The sequence below is a fragment of the Atheta coriaria genome, unplaced genomic scaffold (assembly GCF_025399875.1).
Source record: "Atheta coriaria isolate IRGN ID8LTWV9N9 unplaced genomic scaffold, Caltech_Dcor_3.1 hic_scaffold_7_pilon, whole genome shotgun sequence".
Taxonomy (NCBI): Eukaryota; Metazoa; Arthropoda; class Insecta; order Coleoptera; family Staphylinidae; genus Dalotia; species Dalotia coriaria.
Genome location: NW_027045449.1, coordinates 8,458,046 through 8,478,711, shown reverse-complemented (window position 1 = coordinate 8,478,711; position 20,666 = coordinate 8,458,046). Strand labels below are relative to the sequence as shown.

General features: G+C 35.6%; 4 protein-coding genes and 1 long non-coding RNA gene across 5 annotated transcripts in view; 3 read left to right on the top strand and 2 right to left on the bottom strand.

The window, feature by feature from the left end:
• LOC135796570 (uncharacterized) overlaps positions 1-9,125 on the top strand; it is a 73,773-nt gene extending 64,648 nt beyond the window's left edge. Inside the window, 2 exon segments of the mRNA XM_065308643.1 lie at positions 1,806-1,847; positions 6,555-9,125. Of these exon segments, the coding sequence (XP_065164715.1) occupies positions 1,806-1,847; positions 6,555-6,839 (327 nt within the window). The 3' untranslated portion in view covers positions 6,840-9,125.
• Positions 9,126-9,632: 507 nt separating this feature from the next.
• Positions 9,633-10,312, top strand: LOC135795492 (GATA zinc finger domain-containing protein 14). Its single transcript, XM_065307184.1, has 2 exons — positions 9,633-9,992; positions 10,175-10,312. The coding sequence occupies exons 1-2, from the start codon at positions 9,633-9,635 to the stop codon at positions 10,310-10,312; spliced, it is 498 nt and encodes a 165-aa protein (XP_065163256.1).
• A 28-nt stretch (positions 10,313-10,340) lies between these two features.
• On the bottom strand, positions 10,341-12,169 carry LOC135795326 (glucoside xylosyltransferase 2-like). The gene is made up of 6 exons (XM_065306967.1): positions 11,802-12,169; positions 11,454-11,733; positions 11,203-11,395; positions 10,993-11,142; positions 10,746-10,918; positions 10,341-10,679 (listed from the first exon to the last, which is right to left on the bottom strand). The coding sequence occupies exons 1-6, from the start codon at positions 11,966-11,968 to the stop codon at positions 10,533-10,535; spliced, it is 1,110 nt and encodes a 369-aa protein (XP_065163039.1). The 5' UTR covers positions 11,969-12,169; the 3' UTR covers positions 10,341-10,532.
• A 110-nt stretch (positions 12,170-12,279) lies between these two features.
• LOC135795327 (uncharacterized) lies at positions 12,280-20,441 on the top strand. The gene is made up of 3 exons (XR_010549063.1): positions 12,280-12,461; positions 12,517-12,722; positions 20,395-20,441. It is a non-coding gene; the product is annotated as an uncharacterized lncRNA (long non-coding RNA).
• Positions 14,287-18,621, bottom strand: LOC135795325 (transcription factor cwo-like). Its single transcript, XM_065306966.1, has 3 exons — positions 18,077-18,621; positions 15,196-15,999; positions 14,287-15,132 (listed from the first exon to the last, which is right to left on the bottom strand). The coding sequence occupies exons 1-3, from the start codon at positions 18,127-18,129 to the stop codon at positions 14,595-14,597; spliced, it is 1,395 nt and encodes a 464-aa protein (XP_065163038.1). The 5' UTR covers positions 18,130-18,621; the 3' UTR covers positions 14,287-14,594.
• Positions 20,442-20,666: the final 225 nt, after the last annotated feature.

Here is a 20,666-nt window from a genome sequence, read left to right as displayed (position 1 = left end):
GTGTTCGTCTTATTTATTCCTCGTCCTGGCAAGTTGGAAAGTTAATACTTCCGCGTTGAGTTCCATTTTCTTCTCGATTGTTCGCGTGCAATTTCAACTCGCAATTTCAATTTAATCAACTTTTCTCGGAAAATCGCAAAGGAAACTCCATAAAAGCAATATGCAAATCCATTTCTTTAAATGTGCATTATGTTAAAGAGTATAACTCAAATGAAACTATTATAAACATGGGGTATCTATTCCTTTGAAAAACACAGCAAAAATTTTTTAGATATTTTGCTAAGTTCAAGTTTTATATGCAAAATAGTAAAAATAACGCCTAGCGCCATCTGTAGTGGAACAGCGTAACAACTTACGTATGTGTGTGTGTATATGTACACAGTGTGAGCGACGCGATCGGCTGCGACTGCTCTCGCGGCCTACGAAAACGATATGCAGGTGCGAGACGGTGGAGATGACCTACATGCCGACCGTCGACGGCGTCAATGGCGGCAAGGACGCTGGCGGCGGCAATTCGCTGGCGGACTGATACCGGCGTTGCCGCATCCTGCGGCAATCGTCGGAGCCGGTCAAACGCGTCCATCATCACCACCTCCTTCATCACCACCACCACAACCAACACAACAACAACCGCCACCGCGACAACAACAAACACCAGCAACACGGCGACAGCGGGGGCGGCTTCGGCTACAAAAAGGTGACGCATCGCATTCATTTTTCTATTGACGTTATATGCGAAATTTCAATATTTATTAACTACAACAAAAAAAAACTAAGCAAGCATTTCGAGGTGGTGCGATGAGTAGCTTTCAGGCATCCATTTTGATAGCAATCGATCATCTGTCAAAGTTAAATTATGACAAATTGATTGATTCCGTCTGGTTAAAATTGATTTCAAATTCCGAGTAATAGAAATTCCATTTTAATCCTTTTTAGTTTTGTACAAAACAAATATTTAAACACATTGTATGTCTAGTTAAGAGGATATTAATTCAATATTCAATTGTGGTTTTCGATCGCGTGTTGAAGATCTAATTATATAAATTGTTCTAATTGGATGACTGGTAGAACACGTGCGTCAAAGTAAACCCTTACGTAACCACCAATTGAATTAATTACCGCCATTTTAATAGCGCTCAAAAACCTTAAAAAATAAATTTGTATTATTTTGATGTAAATGAATTTGTAAAAATAGAGATATTGATTATTAGTTATATACTATGCGTACAAGTATCAGTAATTCGTTTGACGTTTAGGTTTGCTAGTTGAAGCCCCGCCCACCTTACTTAAATGCTTGCTTAAATTTTTTGTATTCTCTTTCGGAATATGTGCATTAAATAGAACAAGTACGAATAGAAAAATGTGTGATGCTCTCCACGCTCTGTCTCCACCATTGTTGCCTACCATGTTGTGACACCATTTTTACCACCACTTGAAAAAAAAAAAGAGATTCAAAACTAGCTCTTGCGTAGCACCCACCACTAAATTTCAACTTGTCCACACGTCCAGCGTGATTTTGTGTCCAAAAGTGTCCGAAACTGTTGTTTGCAGTGACTAAATGTTGATTTTAAACACCCTGTATACTTACTTTATATTTTTAACTTGTTTTCTTACGAAAAACCGATCTAAACATATAATTCTCACACACAAGTCGGTAATGCAGATTGCTGCTGAACGTAGACGCTACGAAAATGATTATTAACTATTACCTATTAATTTAGTGTTTAGGTGGCGAATGACGCCGATATAGATTTATTATTTACAATGAAATGTTAAGTACATGACGCAAATTGCATTGTTCTCAGATGACTGACAGCGTCGAGTCGAAAAACCCTCCTGGTTACGAGGTATGCAACCAATCGATCTCTCGCGCACGTTCTAACCTTTCTTTTGTACGATTTGCTGCTCGAACTGCTCGCGCACGTTTAGCTTTTTGAAGCGTGTTGTAACAATCGCATCTTTGACAATTTTAACAGTTTGACATACCTCTACCACTTTATCAGTAATTTAAAGCTAATTCAGTAAAAACATAATAACTGTAGAACTAATAATCATCATTCTCATTTGTAACTTAGATACAGAGTGTTTAGTTTTTGTTTTGTTTTATTTTTCAAACACTCTGTATAAATGATTAATTATTACATACATTCTCATTGTTGATAGATTGGTATACTTAGATATTTGATTAGTACAGTAATTGAATGCGGTTTATTGCATTGTTGCATTGTACAGAGTGTCACAAGTAGCAAAAAAATAAAATTGTGTGAATTTATGATGGTTTAAAGTGTGACACCCTGTATAAATTAGCATGCCACCAGTAGGTAACTAGCATCTTGTGCTCGTATGGTAAATTAATGACTTTTTTTCGCTGCTTCGCTCTGTTTAAATAAACTTCTTGCAGGAGCGCGGGCGATTATTTGCACGAACACCAATAATTATACACGCGGGACTCAACTAAACGATAGCGACACGTGTGTTGCCTACGATCCAACAAAAAAATATATCACATTACATATTTTGCAAATATTAACATTGCACATGAAATATTCCTCTGGGAAATAATTAATTTAGCCAAAATTATTAATTGGATAATTTAATAATTACATTAATTGATAAATTATTAAATTATATTTAATTTGGTGAAGTAAATTAATTTACATCAAATTAAATTAATATTCTATTATAGTTGGTATTTGCGAAACGCTTCGTGTTTGAATATTGCAACGTAGGCAACTTATTACACTTGTCAAACACAATAAACGCATGCGCAACAAATATTTGACTTTCAGCCTGAGTTGTGGTTAGGTCACTAGGTCATTCGATTACGTATGTGATTATTCTGCGCGTTCGGTGGTTTCAAAGCCCGCAAAGCCGAAGTAATCCTATTGGCGATTCATTATTATGTCATTAAGTCATCAGCCTCATCAGCTCACGCATTGTCCGTCATGATGCGAACCATACATGTTGTTACAATAATTCTATTGTAGTCTTTACAAATTGATATCGACCAAAATTAAAAAATCATAAACATTAATGCACTGTGATCGAAATTTAATAATTTAAGCGTGAAAGCATTGTGTGTCATTGAATACTATCGTGTCCACGGCTCATTAAATCATCATCGGATTTGAAATTTCAGCTTTACCCGGTATTTGAATTGGATTACGCGTTATCTCCTGCATTTCACGTGAAATTATTTTATGGCAAATAATATATTATCGATTACCGCATGAAAATTTATTAAATTTTGTTATAAACTATGATTACGCCGCATTAATAAATTCCTGCGTAAAATGGAAAATCACCGGAAACACTATAGTTCCGGTTTAGTGTATTCATGTATTCCAGAGAGGCTTTTGCAAGTTTAACAAGTTGGAACTACCAACTAGCAGCAACTAATCGTAACTTCTGCTGCAAGTTGCAATCTACACAATGTTGAACTTGTATTAGAGGGTTATAACAATGAGCAACTTAGTAGCGTTGAAACAGTTGAATGGCTGCAACTCTGTTGACATGACAACACAACTGACAACGAGAAGCAACATGCAATCAAAGACAAACAATACAAAGAAGAGATAAATGATGTAAAACACATTTAAAACTTATCACATTCAAGTACAACGAACACTTGACACAGTACTCGTAAAAAAATCAATCAAAGAATGCTCTATTTATTTACTTTCTTCAACTTTTCTTTAAAAAATCTCTCTTGCTTTTATTTTTTAACCTACGGCAAGTGTTATTATCACGTTTTGGATGTTTGTATTACTAAAAACATAATATTTTAATGAATTAATGACTTTTAATGTATGCAACCAAATTAACAAGTCATTAATGTTGGTTAAAATATTTACTCGTAGATTTCGTTCACGTTGTGTGCATTTTTTGACGTTCACTTTGAATAATAAACTGAAACATTTCAAGATTGAAGTTTTTTCCAGCTAGTAATAGAAAACAAAAGGGGATATATTAAATGCACTTTAGTTAAAATACAATCCACTTGAACAGCCGCACTTAAGTTTTCATACTTTGCACTAAGAAATTCATATTATGCACTATAGATTGTATAACTTATATTTTAATACAATGCACTTATATATTCAGGTTTAAGCTTAAATTTGCTTTGAATCAACTTTTTAAATTGAAACTTTATAATTTGTGGTGGTTAGGTAGGGTACCTTGTTTGGTATTATTTGTGGGGCGGTCGGGGGGTTGGGGGTGGTGGTTAGGTAGGCTACCTTGTTTGGTATTATTTGTGGGGCGGTCGGGGGGTTGGGGTGGCCGGGGGTGGTGGTTAGGTAGGCTCCCTTGTTTGGTATTATTTGTCGGGTGGTTGGGGGTTTGGGGGGAGGGGGTGGTTGGGGGTTGGGGGTGGTGGTAGAGTACGGCACGTACTTAATACTGCAAGTTTTATAAGTGCAAAGTATTAATTTCATAGTGCAAAGCATTTTATTCAAGTGGAATTCATTTTTCAAAGTGCAAATATTTATTTTTAAGTTCAGTTCTGTATTTTTAAGTGCAAACATTAATTATAAGTGCATTTAATGAATTGACAAGTTAAAAATCGAAAAAATAAAGTTTGTTTAATTACATGCCAAAACAAAAAAGAACTCCAACACGAAAACAGATTTGCAAAAGAGACTTCTTTGCTTGAATTTCTTTCTTTTGTATAACAACAGAGGGCGTTTGTTTTGTTGCTCATGTTTCGAATGGGATAACGTTTTGCTGTATGTGTGTTTTTTCTCTTTTTGTTTCGCGCGCCGTTCGACCCGCCCCCGTCCATATCGTCGCTGCCGCAGGAGGGATGCTGCATTATGTGGGACGCATGTTTCCGCTTGCCGCGCCGCTCGAGGGAGGGCCACGGCCACGGCCGCGAGTGCGGGTGCCAGTTTGCGCTGCTGCATCGCGCCGACGGCACCTAGCATCCGATCACCCCCGACTCTCCCCTGCTCCATAGTAAGTGCCGCCCCGCCGACCCGCCCATCGTCAAACCCACTTTCACTAAATTTCACGTCAACAACAAACAACAACTCTACGGCAAACAAAAGACCACAACAAGCAAAAGCCACGAAAATCACTTTTACACCCTACATGTGTTCATTTGGTTGCCTACCGCATACATACTGTGTAGTTTTTGCTTGTTGTGACATAACCTCAACTGTAAACTATTTACCACTAACAGTACACAGGTTTTCAATGTTTCTAAACGTTTTCTAAATACATAGTTTGGTATTCTCTCAAGTTGTGGTGATTTTGTGTTTTTGATCTTTCAATATTGGGTTTGTTTTGTTTGGCGAGCCGACTGCACTTGATTCCATTCTCAGACTCTCACCGCTCTCACTTCCTGCGTCTGGCTTTTCTCTTCGGCCATTTTGTTTTTCTCGATGTTTGTGTATACATTTTTTTGAATGTGCTCTTTATGTCTGAATTGCAGCTGTAAGTAATCATTTTTAATAACACTCTGTATTATTTTGAGCGAACTGTAACACTGTGCAAACCGAATTTGTTACACATTGCAATCTCATTGTTCGTGTACATCTGGTTGCATATTGCATTCATTATGTGTTTCATCACGTTGATGCTAACGAAGTAAAAAAAAAATGAATTACGTTGAAAATATGTGAGTGACGGGTAGAAAAGTGCAGCGAATAGTTTTACACTATGTAATATACGCGAAATTACGTGCGAAAATGTCAAAACCAGACGCTGGAACAGTAAAAAATTTGCAACGACGTCGAGACCATTCGAAACTGATTGATTTTTAGGCGTTGTCATCTGTCATCACGAACTGAAATCTATTTACAATCACTTTCAAAATCAATTGCAATCATTGCGTACGTATGTACGTGAAAGTGTTAATTATTGGTGTTTAAAGTAATAAAAAGTATAGTCGTAAACAAATCTAAACATAGCATTTTAGCATTTAGAAATTTAGCTGAAAAAAACATCGAAACGACGTAAAGTGCTCGAATTATTCGTTTGGATTTTTTCGTAATCATTTTAACATTTTATTTTTGTTGGATTAATTATTCATACGTATTATTGTGTACAAATTCATTTGTGATCGTTTATTATCGTTCTATTATGATGCAATTGAAAGTAGTTGATATTTTGTAATTTAGTAATTCGTTTAAAACTTTTGTTATTTGTTTGAGATGTTGTGTGGCTAAGTGGGTTGTCTACGTTTGAACATACACTAACCTATAACTATAAACTCCCCTAAAACATACAAGTTTATTTTATTTGTCTTGATAACTTGTCAAATAAGTTGTCAAAGCAAATAAAATGAAAACGATTAAATAAATTAAAGTTAAGTATTAAGTTAAGCATTTGAATATTAACCACGTCGTGTGTCGCCAGCTAGAATTAACACATTAGTCCGTGACGTCTGTGGTGTTTGTGCTACTGTGATATGTCTACCTTAGTCTAGTTACAAACCTATACAATAAAATAACAAAAATAAACAAATTTTTGTAAAAAATCATAAAATGTTTATTTTTGTTGGTAATATATACGATATTTTTACTAATCGATGTTTTTTATGTAATCAATAGATTCTTACGCCATCGACGACCCGTAGATCCCGCCCCCGACTCAATTCGGCCATCTTCACGTCGTACAGCGGGCCCGGCTTCGACTCCAAGGAGTTCCTGCGACGGCACGGTTCGCAATCACAACTATGTCGAAAAGCGCGCAGCGTCGACAACATATCGCTCGATGAGCAACAAAAACACTTTGGTTTACCAACGCTCTCAATCTCCGGGCCCAGCCCGCCCGAGGACGAAGAGGACATTGCCATCGCCGACGAAACGGACCGCTTCATCAAGAGTGACGCGTAAAAGTACACAAGCATCTCTGTGTGTACACTCGTCGAACACTCGAACAATTATTTGCCATTCATTAAGAGTTAAATTAAGAGTCAATTCAACTGTATCACGACCATACGCGAACATTCATGAAGTCTTGAGACGGAGATATTGGTGTCACAGAGGTTGTCAAGGATATCGGACTAAATTTATCAAAATTTCGGGGAAAATCGGGGACGAAATCAGCTCACGTAAAAAATGAGAAAACGAGTAGTTTATATTATAAACAAACATGGACTTTATATCGATAGAAATTGATACATATTAAAAATTGATAAGATATTGACATATTAGAATTGATAAACGAACATTCGGGGCCACAACTTATCACGCAAATAATCGTAGATTAGTTTTAAAACGTGTAATCTCTACTGGAGTAGGATTAAAGTTAAAATTTGAAAAATTCTTCGCAACTTCATTGAAATCATTTTGAGTTCTAATGTTATTGTGAAACAAGATTTAGTCTGAAGGCATAGAAATAGTTTTACATTAATTGTAACAAGATATATAATCTGTTTATGAATATTGAGTCAACAATAACGAACATATTCTAATTGTTTAACGACTTTTTAACTTAAGATTATTATTGTAATGATTGTCATTCTGGTAGTGATTAGCAATGACTTGCCGCGTTATCATATCTACTAAATGATAAGATAGTAACTGATTAGCTCTTGTTTATAACTATTAACTGATAAGCTATAAATAACATGAATTCACTTGGAATCTAAATCTAAAATAGCTGAAATAGTGTTCGTATTTAATCATTGTATTGATTGATATTGATTATAAGATTTGAATGATTGTGGCATAGCTCTCAATTCTATTTATCTAATAATATCACGTAAAAATATGTTGAAAACGAATTTTAAGTATGAATAACAATCTAAACGACACAAAACATATTAAAATTAATGTATTGTAACATATTGATATCTATGTTTGGTTATGTTATGTTTTTGGTTATGTTACACTGTCACACGAGAACACGAATTGTAAATGTTGACCACTGATCACTTTTTGCTCAATCGCTGAACTAAAAATGTATCTTAAAACTTAAAACTTAAAATTTACCATGAAAATAAAAACGAAACAAGATTGGTTGTCAATTTACAAACGCTTTTGAGATGGCGTCACATAAAATGGTTGTGTTTACAAACACACAATATTAAAAATTAAATAATACACGGGCTAGATGACCGTAAGTCTGTATTCATAATCAAAAGAATTAAAACATATTCTTAGATGGAATGATTAAACTAGACTCTAGAACCAATTTTACACGAATACTTGAACCAAATGTTTTGAAAAAACCAAAAACATAGAATACTTGTGAAAGGATTTTGAATGTTAAGAATTAAAATTACATGTGAACTTTCGTACCATCTATAAATGATAAAACAAATAACTATGACCAAACAAATTGAAGGGAAGAATGTGTTACATGATGTTTATAGCATCAAATGAATACATATGAATTGGGTCCAATATGTAAACGTAAAGAAACAAAACAAAAAATATATAACTGGAACAAAATTGAGGTGTCTGATATCAATGTATGCAACCAAATTAACTTCTGATCGAAATTCTCGAACGAAGGTAAACTTAAAATGCGACAATAAAACCGTCACAAGCGTTTTATTGCTCACACACCCTCCGATTTGGCTTTAATAACTTTAATATATGAACTAAACATAAACGAATAGTACTACATACATACTTATATTACATACTTGTTATAATACTGTATGTACTAAAAACATTGAACAATTAGTATAACACACACCATAAAATGACTTTATGACCTTTTAGCCGTACTAGTAGATATCTCTGATAGTGAAATAAAACTTATAACCGACATATCGTATAAATGTACTTATGTACTTACTTACATGTAGAGTAAAACATACAATTGAATAACGAAACAAACGATTGCGATTAGTTGTAACACCTAAACAATTACATAACGAGAGCTTGGTTTTAATATTACTGTGATTCTAATAATGCCTTCTAATACTCATACATGAATAAACGATTTCATTTTTCTAGTCATATCCTAAATACTATATATTATAAAAAAATATTTAATGAATGAATATATACATATTATATGATGGACGATGGGGAGATTAAATTGTAATATTGTAACAATTACATGATTACTGTAAATTTGCTGTATATATACAAGAGGAAAACTACCAAATGTCACGTATTTCTTTGTGTAATGCAATAAAGTAAAACATTATAATGTATACGTTATTCATTGATCTTTCAGAAACACTGAAATATATCCTAACGTGAAAGTGTTAAGCTAGTTAATTTAAGTATTAGAACCAGGACTAGGACTGTGTGGACTTTGAGATAAGCAGTGAGCAAGGGGAAGTCGTGGCTAATAAGAAGAGTGCAAAGAGGAGTGATTTTTTTCTTCATCATTCTTCATCCGAATGAAAATAAAACGCCTAGATGCAAACGCTGGAAGTTGAAGAACCGTCAAATGTCAAATAAAGTTTATATACACCCATAAAAAATAGTAAAAAAATAGAAGTTTCTTTGTCATAAAGATAATGTACCATGATGGTGTAACACACAATGATATGAAAAGCACCGAATCAAAATCTTTAGATGTGCAGTTTTTAATTTGTGTGACGATAGCTTTATACTTTTGCGGCATATCATAACCTCTGCAATAGCTCTGCTCCTCAAAACAGTTGTGCTCATTGATACTAAACGATTAAATCTTAATTTTTAAACAATTAAAACATAATAATGAGTGGTTCCGGTGACGGTGGAGGTGCGCAAGGCACTCCGAAAGTTAATACTTCTGATTTTATTGGGTTTAGTGTTGATACACAAGGTTCCCCTGGCAATCATCACTTTTCACCTGGAAATTACAGCAGCCCACAGGGACATCAAAATCCGCCGTTCTTCCAGAATAATCGCGGCAAAAGATTTAACAATTTTAATCACAATAATCGTAATAGTTTTAATAACTATAATAATTATAATAATCAGTATAACAACAGTCCAAACAGAAGTTTCAACAGAAGTTATAACTCAAATCATAATAGGAGTTATAATTCTAGTTTTAATCAGAGCCAGAACAGGAGTTTTAATAATTTTGGACATGTAAGTATTAAAAATTATAAATGGTCCATAATAACATACATTATTGTTGAAGATATTATTATTTTAAGTGTAACAACATTTAGTAAGAGAAATTTTATTTTCCATACTAATTTAAATCAAAATTTGATTGTCACTTGTTTTTCTCATAAAATTTATGCCTATATAAATGTGTTTTTTTGTAGTTTAAAGCAAAACAGGACCACAACAACACATTCAACAAGCATTTATTCATGCATCCATCATTTATGGAGAATCCATGGGCAGAACTGGAACAAAAACTTGTTCAGCAAAAGTCATCAAATGCTTCAACTGAAGATTAACAATGGATAAGTCAAATAAATGTAAGTATAAGTTGTAAAACAAAATTTATTGCTTTTATTTCGCGAATTTTAGAGTTAAAATGATTCTTGTTAAGTTTAATCAATATACAATATAAAATAGTTATATAATACAAATTTTCAGTCATGTTTCAAGTGTATTATTTGATCTTTGTGTCCACTTTTGATTGTTTCCTGATATTTATTGAACTTAATAAGAGATTTAAAGCGTATCTTTAATATCAATGAAGTTTTTGAGATTCTTGAGATATATTCCGGGTATTTTCCCGCAGTTTGAATCACCTGCGAGGTCCAAATAGTTCTCCAGCGGCATGAAAAACTCTTCATATATGTCATTTCCAAGTTGAAACTATAATAACATAAAATATTTAATTCTTCATCTATTTATTTACTAAAAATTAGTTTTAATACTGACCTCTTCGAATGCTCTGTATATTGATGAGAACACTGGCTGTTTTTCAGAGTGGAAGAACCCCCTGGAGCCGTGCAACACTGCGACTCCAGCACGTTCGGCACTCTTACAGACGCTCATGTACATGCAGTGGTCCGGCCTGAAGTTATATCGGCACGGATAAATGAATAATTTATCTGTAAAAGAATCAAACCCATATATTAAGGAAAATTATTAATTTTATACATGAAATGAAGCGTATATTGCGTACCTGGATGAAAATGAAAGATAATATTGATGATATCCTGATCACCCCATGTGATTTTAAGCTTGTACCGTTTATAAATTGGTATAACATAGTCAACCCATTGAAATTGACGCATTCTCGTCAGATTCATCAACATCACGCCCGAATTAACACCTGGAAATCAATAACAAACATATATCTAAACTAAATATGTTTTTAAATTGTTTTCTTTACCTAAAGGACCGTAATAGGGATGCCTAGCAAACCTATTGTACCATGCAACATTTGGATCTTCATGTTCGGGCGCTAGCGCAGCCATCTGACTAGAATTCATCTGATTAAAGTGGTCCCACACATCTTCCACCGGTGTTAAAAACAGTGTGTCGGTATCGACGTATAAAATGGAATCAATTTCACTCAAAACATTCTAGAAATATTCTTAAATTACTGATTATTTTTTGCTTAATTTCTTTTGGTATACTTACTGGTAGAAAAAGTCTTTGTGAAGCACATGGTTTAAATAGTTTCCTCCATTCCTGTGTGTTATCTTTAGGAAATGTGAGTGGCATTACTTTAAAACCAAAAGCATTGTTGGTTGTTTCCTGCCATTGTGCCAGCTTTTCATTAAAATTTTCTATTAAGTTGTCCTCAGTAATAATAATGATCTTAATATGTTGTTTTGTTAACATTATTGCTGATTTTAACATTGTGAGTGTTTCCTGTAGTCTATCACCACAGGCAACCACAGCCAATGTAATATTATGCCTGAATCAATCACATATTTTATGTTGTATTGTAATAGTAAATTGTGGTTTTGTGCTGTTTTTACTTACCCATTACTGTTGAATATTCTTTTGATTGCACCAACTGATGAGCTTTCTATTGTGGATTTGCCTTCCGAATAGTTCACTCCAATACCAGTGTGATAAAAGTAAAAATATAATACTGAAAGAAATACTAGCAAAGCGAAACAAAGGCGGGCTACCGCTAGAACTCTCATGGTTGCGCCGGATTCTCAAATCATAGTTTGTGCTGCTTTTGTGTGGGATGCTTTAGGGGTGGTTTTGTTCTAACTAGAAGTTTAGATTTCGGGGTACTCTACTTCATTTGTTTCTATCTGTTTACATTCTCGACCGAACAAACAACACAACGCAACAGTCATTTGTTTTGTTACTTCTGTTAACCTCTATGTTGTTTAGGCAACTTGAAAGGCACCAAGATGTTTAAATATGTATCAGGAAACATTAAACGATGGAAAATAGATTAATATGTTTAATGATTGTTTAGGATTTTTAAATTATTTAATATATAAACAGCTGTATTTGAATATTTGATTGTACAATAATATTGAACAGTAAAATTCTTATCATCTGAAAACATGTGGTTGTGCAGTTGGGTTTCAGTTTGCGCGTTGTTCTGTGACAGTAGTGTATTTTAATCATTAATTAAAGACTGCAAGGGTATAACGTGAACATTAACTAAGATAAATGATGGTATGATTGTGGAAAATTGAATTTTATGATTTTTTAAACAGTTCATTTGTTTTAGTTCCAGGAGGTTAAGGTTGTCCACAAATATCAAATGGAATTTGTTCTTATGGCAGCTAGAAAAAGGAAAATTTGGATGTTAAGCAAGATGATTGGATAAAATTAAAACCATTTGTTCACCTCCAATACACTCCTTAGAATGTGATGGACCTTAACTACTTAGGAATGCAATTTGAGAGGATATTGCAAGAAAATTGCAGACATAAGGTAGGATTTTTTAAATTTATTATATAAACATTATAACTAGTTTAAAGCAAGTACTAGAAAATAGGACAAATATTTATAATTGTATCTTGTACTTTCAATCAAGTACCCTTTGAAATGTATACCAGTCCAGACCATCCAATACATTGTAAAATTTGTTGTATGTCGGATTGCCTACAGTGGAAGTTCAGTTTTGTTTTATTTCTGTCATGTGCTGAGTATTTACAAATTTCTTTGAAAGTTACTTAGTTTAAAGCAACATGGAAGGTCATAACAATAGTAACTTAAACCAAGTTAGTGTAATGCAGTATAATATTTAAATTATAGTGTTAATTATCCCTTTTTCAACCTAAAATAATTGTAGTTTAAAACAGAATCACGTCAACTTTTGGAAAATGCTATCAAATGTGTGGAAGATCAAAGAAATACGTATAAAAATTTGTATGAACAGCGAAACATTTATGAAGAAATAAACTATAAAGGTAAAAGATCTTAATTCAAGTCATTTACATACATAACTTTAGGGTTAAACTGTTATGTGGTTCTGTGTAGAAAGTTACGATAAACTCCAAGTTGATTTCATTCAACTTGCGCAGAAACGCAACGATTTATTGGAACAGAAAAAACTTAGAGAGTTGCAACAGAACGAAGCCATTACCACTAAAAACATTTCATATGAACGAAGAGAATATGAATTGGAGAACGAAATTGCGAATTTAACGCATAAATTCACAACCGAAACGAACAATATGAAAGTGAATTATCAAAGTCAACTGAACGAGGTGGATAATAAGTTAAAACAATTAATGGTGGCAAATGTACATCTCAAGTACGAACATGCGGAATTGCAGACGCTAGTAGAAAGCGTTCAGCGCAACACAAATCATTCAAGCGATCAAGATGGCTACGCGAAAGAAATTGATTATTACAGGAACTTGCTGATTCACCGAGATGCACAAATTGATGAGTTGGAGAGAGAATTAATGCAGGCAGATGCAGCAGAAGCCCAATTTAATTCAACCAACATATTGGGTAATTCTGTACTAGAAAATGTTCTAAATGTGAGTGCTACATATGTTGCGCCCATCATAAACCAATCTCAGCCAACATCAAACACTTTCAATGCTTTTCATTATGTTGCCAACTCTTTGCCGATTAACCCACCGCGTGAAAAGCGTTTGAACGAAGAATGGAGTGCTGAAGACTATGATAAATATGCCGGGATGTATTTACATAAAATAAATCCTCGAAAAACAGCTCTGGAAACAAATTTGTCTGAAGATTCAAATTCAGGCACATCAGTAACTGCATCGACATTTGTTTCTGAATCACCGTCAGTTAGAAAACGTGTAGCAAGTATATCTTTTACTAAATTGTCGGTCAAAAAGCCTAAACAAAATGGAGACGAAACAATTTCGAATGTAAAATTTGCCACACGTGATACCCAAAGGAAGAAGCGTAAATTGTTAAGCGAAAGTATGCAAAATGCTGATGATTCCGATTAATTCTAACCTTAAAGATAAGCAATAGTGTTTTCCGCGTGCCTTCTGTAATCGGGTGTACACACTAAACATAACAATCTCTCTTTATTTATCAAATAAAACTTTCGATTGAGTTTTACAACGTTGCGCGTATGTCGTGTACAAGACTTTTGATATATATTTTTGAATATAGGTTAAGTTTCTCTTTATTAACTTAATGATATCGCATCATATCAGGTGTCGTGTCAGTCTTATGGATACATCACAGTCTCGTTACGTTCTCGCGTCTAACCCCTCACAGTATCTAACCTTGCTCAACATTTTATAAACATATCAAAAATTAACCTAACATAATCTTTGCGGTTAATAGAATAATGAAAATTGTGTCAGTGTATTAACCAGGTAACTTCTCAAACTTCTTTGGTTGTTGTAATGCCACATATGGCTGCTGTTGAAAGTTGACATTAATGGCGACCGGATGCAGAACCACATCTTGATTCATTGCGCTGAGTAAGTCATGGCCGTTGAGATACGGCGACAGTGCATCATATTCTAGAGTCACCGGTATGTAGAAGGATCCTTTTGTGTGCAGAACAAACGCGGGTACTTGCAAGCCAAGTTTTTCGGTGTTGCTGTGTCCGTTGGTCATGCCATTTGTTGACGAGTGCGAGTGTGTGCCATTCACGCCATTGGTCAAGTTTTTAACTTCTAGTAGAGATGTTGGTTTTCGGTGTAATGGACTACTGAATGCTGAAGTTTCATTGGTGGAGAATAAAGACAAGTTTTGGCTGGGGGGCGGGGCAGTTGATAAAGTCCAGGATGTGGTCATCATCGGTTCCATTTCATGGTGGTGCGAGGAAGGTTTCAAAATGGCGTGTGACGAAGGAGTGCTGTCTATGAAGTGGGCTGGTGTCGGTGAACCAATACTAGAACTAAAGAAAAAAGTTTCATTAAGTATTCCAACACTGTTTTAGATATAAATTTTAATTACCCACCATGTTTGATTATCAGTACTAATCGGTGTACTATTTCTTCGATCTTTGGGATTCTTAGCATTGTCCTGTGTAAATCTTTGCTTGATATCATTTTTGTATTTGTACCCAGCGTGATGTTCGTGATGTTGCTCGCCTCTTTTCTCCACCCCCACGTCTACATCCGCCTCCGTGTCCATATCACTCCGCCCTTCTACCTCAGCAACCATTTCAAATCCATTCGTCGCATTCATGCTTTCCTGCTGATGTTCACTATCGTAATTGTTATTAGGCTCTACTTTTGGTTCCATTTTATCAATGTTAACATGTATTTGCCCGGTAGATGTCACTCCAGTGGGCGGAGCATCAGCAGTTCCTCGGCAAATATTATCACAGTGCGTCTGCAGATGGCCCAATAGCCGCACACAAATTGGTTCCCTTGGAAATCGCCCTTCAACCTCGACCAGGAACCTCATCGCCTCCGACATGCATTCTTGATAGCCCAGACGATAGTGATTCATATACTGCAGGTATTTCATGTGTTTGATCGCCATTTCTATGATTTCCGTTTTCTCGACGCGACCACGACCTTTTTTGAGATACTCGGCGGGGATAAGACGAGATAAGTCGGCAAGGCAGTTGTTCATACGATCGCGTCGACGCTTCTCAATGATGCGATGCGAGAGCGGGTCCTGGCGGGACACTCGAACAGGAGTCTTGCGATATGCGTAGTCGATGCAGTCGTCGTCACCGGTAGCAAAATTCAGGTTAGCCGCTTCGCAATAGAAAGGTTCGCGCGTGCGCGGCGGAATGTTGTCATTGGAATTACTGAAACAAGTGAAATATTTGCCATGTTAACTTGATTATTTTTTTAAAACTTTGATAATATTTTGATATATCACGCATTTCCATCGATACCGAGTCGGCGAGTCTGTCGTCGACCCGCCGCGGCGAAAAAAAATCACAATTTGCGTCATTCTCGACCTTGAAAATCGAAAAGCATGCGATTATGCATGATAATGTTTCGCCAGGCGAGCGATAACCACGATAATCCATTAGCGCGCGTAATATTTCCGCTTAAAATGCAAAAAATAAAACTCAAATGTACCAAAAAATTGCCTGACGCTTATCAGCTTACTTCATCATGCGAAACAAATTAACCGAAATCATGAATCGTAAATAGATATTCGACTGGAGTGAAACACGTGACGATTGTGATAATACATAACAAAATGTTTATCGCTAAGCGGGCCAGACAACAAGCGTACATGTGATTACAAGTGTCTGTAGTGATTAGAAGTGGGTACTCGTAGCTTGCGCACAGCTGTTATGAATATGTGTGTGGAGTGCGCTTATCGAATATACCGGAAATCAAAAATTTCCATTCACACACATACGTGAACCTGCCAAGCGGGAACGACGTGCGCCGTGTCACACAAATAGATTGTTGCTATTTTTAGCAGCGCGGCCAAAACAAGTCAACGTGAAAACCTGTCACACACACATGCATATACAACGTGTTCACACAATAATATTTACTTCACTTGTAGAATACATAGTTGTCAGACGTCAACTATTTAATATTAGTGCTACATGTTGCAACATTCTTCGCGTCTTAGTCAAAGCAAATAAAAATATTACCGCCGGCGATAAGCGAATCTCGTGCTCGTGCGCGCGATAAACAATCGTGCGTCATGCGCCTGATTTTTTCAAACACATTTTATTTTGTTGTACTTGGAGTGTATGTTAGTGTGGCAAGTCCCGTGACTTAATGATTGTGAGTGGTGTGCATAATTATAATTTTGATAACAATAATAAGAGAATACTGATAACGAATAGAGTCATGTGAATGACAACTAAATTGTAAGTCAATTAAACAACTCCAAACTAAATTGTTTTTTTTTTTTTAAATTTCGGTTCGTAAGTGTTTGTTTTGATGAATTAAAATGTAATAAATATTATTTAATTAAAGCGTGCGGTTGGTGTTTAATTAAATATTTATTGCAATCGTGAACATTGACATAGTTTCATGCTAGTTTGTATGCGCGATCGTAATTATCGGCATCGTAAACACCGCGAATGTTGTAAACATTTTTTCTGTACTCACGTACGCGCTGCAATTACATTGCAATCACAATTATAAATTGCGTCGATTACAAATTGTGATGACAACGCACATTTTTGATTTGTATCACACATTTATGACCTCTAATCAAAAGTTATTCACTGATTTGTGAAAAATAAAATTTAATACGGCTCTGTTCATTTTTACGGATATCAATTTTTTATTCTATAACATTATAATTTTAATTGTGTTCTTAGTTGTTAATTAAAACGTTTGCGGTTTGTTTGTTTTGAATTGTTTTTACGTTGGCCTCGGTTTTAACGTGCGGTCATTGAGAGCTGCCAAAAAAATTCGTTTTCGAAAACTACTTTCTCGCACCCGGCGGCAGCCTCGGGGCCGAAATATAAACAAACAAATGTTACACACTCTTCTTAATTATGACACTCGGTCTTTAAATCATTTAAATATTTTTTTTATAGATTTAATATAAAATTTAATAAAAATTTCGCAAGTGCGGTCCATCGATAGACTATTAATTATTTATAGAATCGTTCAGGCGTTGGGTCGGTTGGATCGTTCCGAGAGTAAAATAAAATTATTAAAAAGTGCATGCGACTCGGTCGTGCACGCGGCGCACGTGTTAATCAACACGTTCGAATTCGAATGATTACACAAGGCAACACATATACACATACACATGTGAACCAGCCGTGTTCAACATAAAACGACAATGTATACTCAAAATTGGCATCAAGGTATATTGGCAATAAACGTCAAAACAATCGGCGTGTAATAATATTAAAAATATATAAAACAAGTTTTATATAGTAGTTTAGTTACCTTTCAAATTTAACGTGTTGCAAAGAGTTATCCTCCCAAAATCTCATTTCCATAGTGATAAATAGTTGAAAAATTTGAATTTGAATAGAAATATCACTGCTCCACACAATATACTACGCAGTATCACGATATATCACGAACTTTAACGAACGCAGTGCGCACAAATTTAAGACGAAGTTCAACGTAGATTTACGATGTATTCCAAATGTATCACTTTTGAGTGCGCGCTGGGTTTTTTCCTGTTAATCAATAGACCAAAAACTAAAGTGGTTGCGTCTCGCCCCGCGCTGCGGGCGCACACGATTGTGCGAATTTGTGCGAAACGTGCTAGTCGCGTGCGTGAGGCCGGCTTGAAAGTCATAGGCGATGTTCAGTTCGCGAGCGACGCGTTTCCACTGGCACGTAGTCGGTAGTCGCGCGTTTTGTCGTGCGCTTACCCGTCGTGTTCGCGTAATCTGCGTTTGGAAAACGAAACGCAACCGCGCGCCAGCTCCTCGATTCACCGAACGCAGTGAACTGTCCGAGAAATAAACCGCCGCCGACGGCGCCGTCAGACGACACCGACGCACGGCGAAACGTGCACAGCGAGGCCACGCTCTGCAACACGTGAGCGCGAAACGAAACAATTACACGTACATTACTGCTTACATACTTGTACATTACTTACATTACTCGCATTATTTTGTGTTGGTATTTACGGCGAGCGTATTTAATAATTTATTTTTTCACGTTTTTAACAGGCTTTCAAATATGTATTTCACGTGGTATTTTTGTCGCAATTTCGATATCGCGCGTTGGTGTATTTCCATTCAACCGCGGTTTATTATACTACAAGTCGTAGATTGACATTGACTATTTTATTAGTTTTTATTCTTGCATTTCAAACAGTAAAACATTAAAAAACTCGTAAAATTTCGCTATAAAGAACTAATAACTAAAATTAAAACTGAATATATTCTAGATTTTAATGCGCGTATTTAAATATGCAATAAAAATATGAAAATATGCATGAAAATTAATTCGCTATGTGTTGGTTGATCGAGCGATGCAGGCGCGCCGCCGTAATTACGCCCCGTGTACGCGAGCGAATTAAAATTCCGCACAGAATACAGAAAAACGATGGCCGATGGCCGATGATGATCGCGTTTGTCACGTCTCGCACATGTTCGCGATGCACATCGATCGAGTATGTGCGCACGAGCGGACAAATGAACAAATTATAATTGTATGTCTACATGTTCATGCAGCGTCATTGAAAATGCATAAAATATAACATAAACTTGTTATAACTAACGCAAACTGAAACGCAAAGGGCTCCCATTTGAGAATGTCTAGATTTTGCATCTTATTACTTATTAACTAATTCAGGTATGGTGTGGCATGAATAAAATTACGTTTATAAAAATTAATTTTATTACTATCGTTGATCGATGATGTAATTACTGCTGGCGCATGAACGATAATTGCTTTCACATCGAAGCGGTGATGCGATTAGATATTTATAATTCAGTTTTGCTTTTTATTAATTTGATGTTTAATTATTTTTCATCGATTTTGCCCAGTTTGCGTAATACTTGTAACACTTGAGAAAGGTTTATTAAATTGTTCGGAGATACACTATTCAACTATAGATAATAATTATTGTTCTATAAATAACCCGCAAGTTAAGTCCAGTGCAAATTACATATTGCGCGATTACGAGTGCCATCACGTGAATCATGTATTCACGTGGTGCGTGGTGGCGGTGCAGTCCACGTTACCGCGAACGTGATTGTTTCACGCATATCGCCACCAATCTTGAGATTATACACAATAAACAATGTTTTTAATTAAAATCTAGAACAATTCATGTTATTTTTTCGATCTTGTCAGGGCTTTTGTAGATTATGTTTATGAAACGATATAATCTGTGATGCAAAAATTGATTTTTTGTGAATATTGAAATTGTACAATCGCGCTATGTATAAACGATGCTGCAACCGACACGTTTATGTATTGTAAGATGCTCGTGGGTAGTCACGTACACATCGCCGCCGCGCGGTTCACGTGCAGGTCGTTCAAATAATGAATCGTTAGCCACGTCGCTGATGGAAATCGGGAAAACCGCGTCGCGTCGATGGGCTGGCGAGGTCGGCTATTGCGATTCACGTGGACGCGTGTCGTTGCATGTGCACGTGCGCATATGCATGAATCTACTATTGCGTGTCGATGGTGGTCTCCGGTCACGTCCGTCACCACAAGGATATAAAAACGCTCACATTTAGTTACCCCATTAATTATTTTACTTGGCATTAACACTTATTTGGTTTGGTTTTCAGGTTTTTGTTGGAAGACTAAACGCACCGCATTGTTTCAATCTTTGGGGAATTAAGTGGTTTATTTCAAATATAGAAGGATATTGGATATCTACATTGTTCAAAATGTAAGTAATTTATTCTTCTATTTATGTAATACTAATTTTTTTATTATACTTTTATCATATTTATATTTTTAAAATGAAGTTTCTTCAGAATTGTTGTGACGTGGAAAACGCCCTGTATCTCCTGAACTAATACATATTCTGTAAGTTTCTTTATGCCGTATTATAGTC

Bases quoted from the DNA above. Each gene is read 5' to 3' on its own strand.
- LOC135795325 (XM_065306966.1), bottom strand. From the start codon at position 18,129: ATGGAAATGAGATTTTGGGAGGATAACTCTTTGCAACACGTTAAATTT. The intron at 16,000-18,076 runs GTAACTAAACTA...CACTTGTTTCAG, and splicing joins CAACACGTTAAATTTGAAAG to TAATTCCAATGACAACATTC. The intron at 15,133-15,195 runs GTGGGTAATTAA...TTTTTTCTTTAG, and splicing joins AGTACTGATAATCAAACATG to TTCTAGTATTGGTTCACCGA.
- LOC135795492 (XM_065307184.1), top strand. From the start codon at position 9,633: ATGAGTGGTTCCGGTGACGGTGGAGGTGCGCAAGGCACTCCGAAAGTT. The intron at 9,993-10,174 runs GTAAGTATTAAA...GTTTTTTTGTAG, and splicing joins GTTTTAATAATTTTGGACAT to TTTAAAGCAAAACAGGACCA.
- LOC135795326 (XM_065306967.1), bottom strand. From the start codon at position 11,968: ATGAGAGTTCTAGCGGTAGCCCGCCTTTGTTTCGCTTTGCTAGTATTT. The intron at 11,734-11,801 runs GTAAGTAAAAAC...TGATTGATTCAG, and splicing joins AGAATATTCAACAGTAATGG to GCATAATATTACATTGGCTG. The intron at 10,680-10,745 runs GTCAGTATTAAA...ATGTTATTATAG, and splicing joins TATACAGAGCATTCGAAGAG to TTTCAACTTGGAAATGACAT.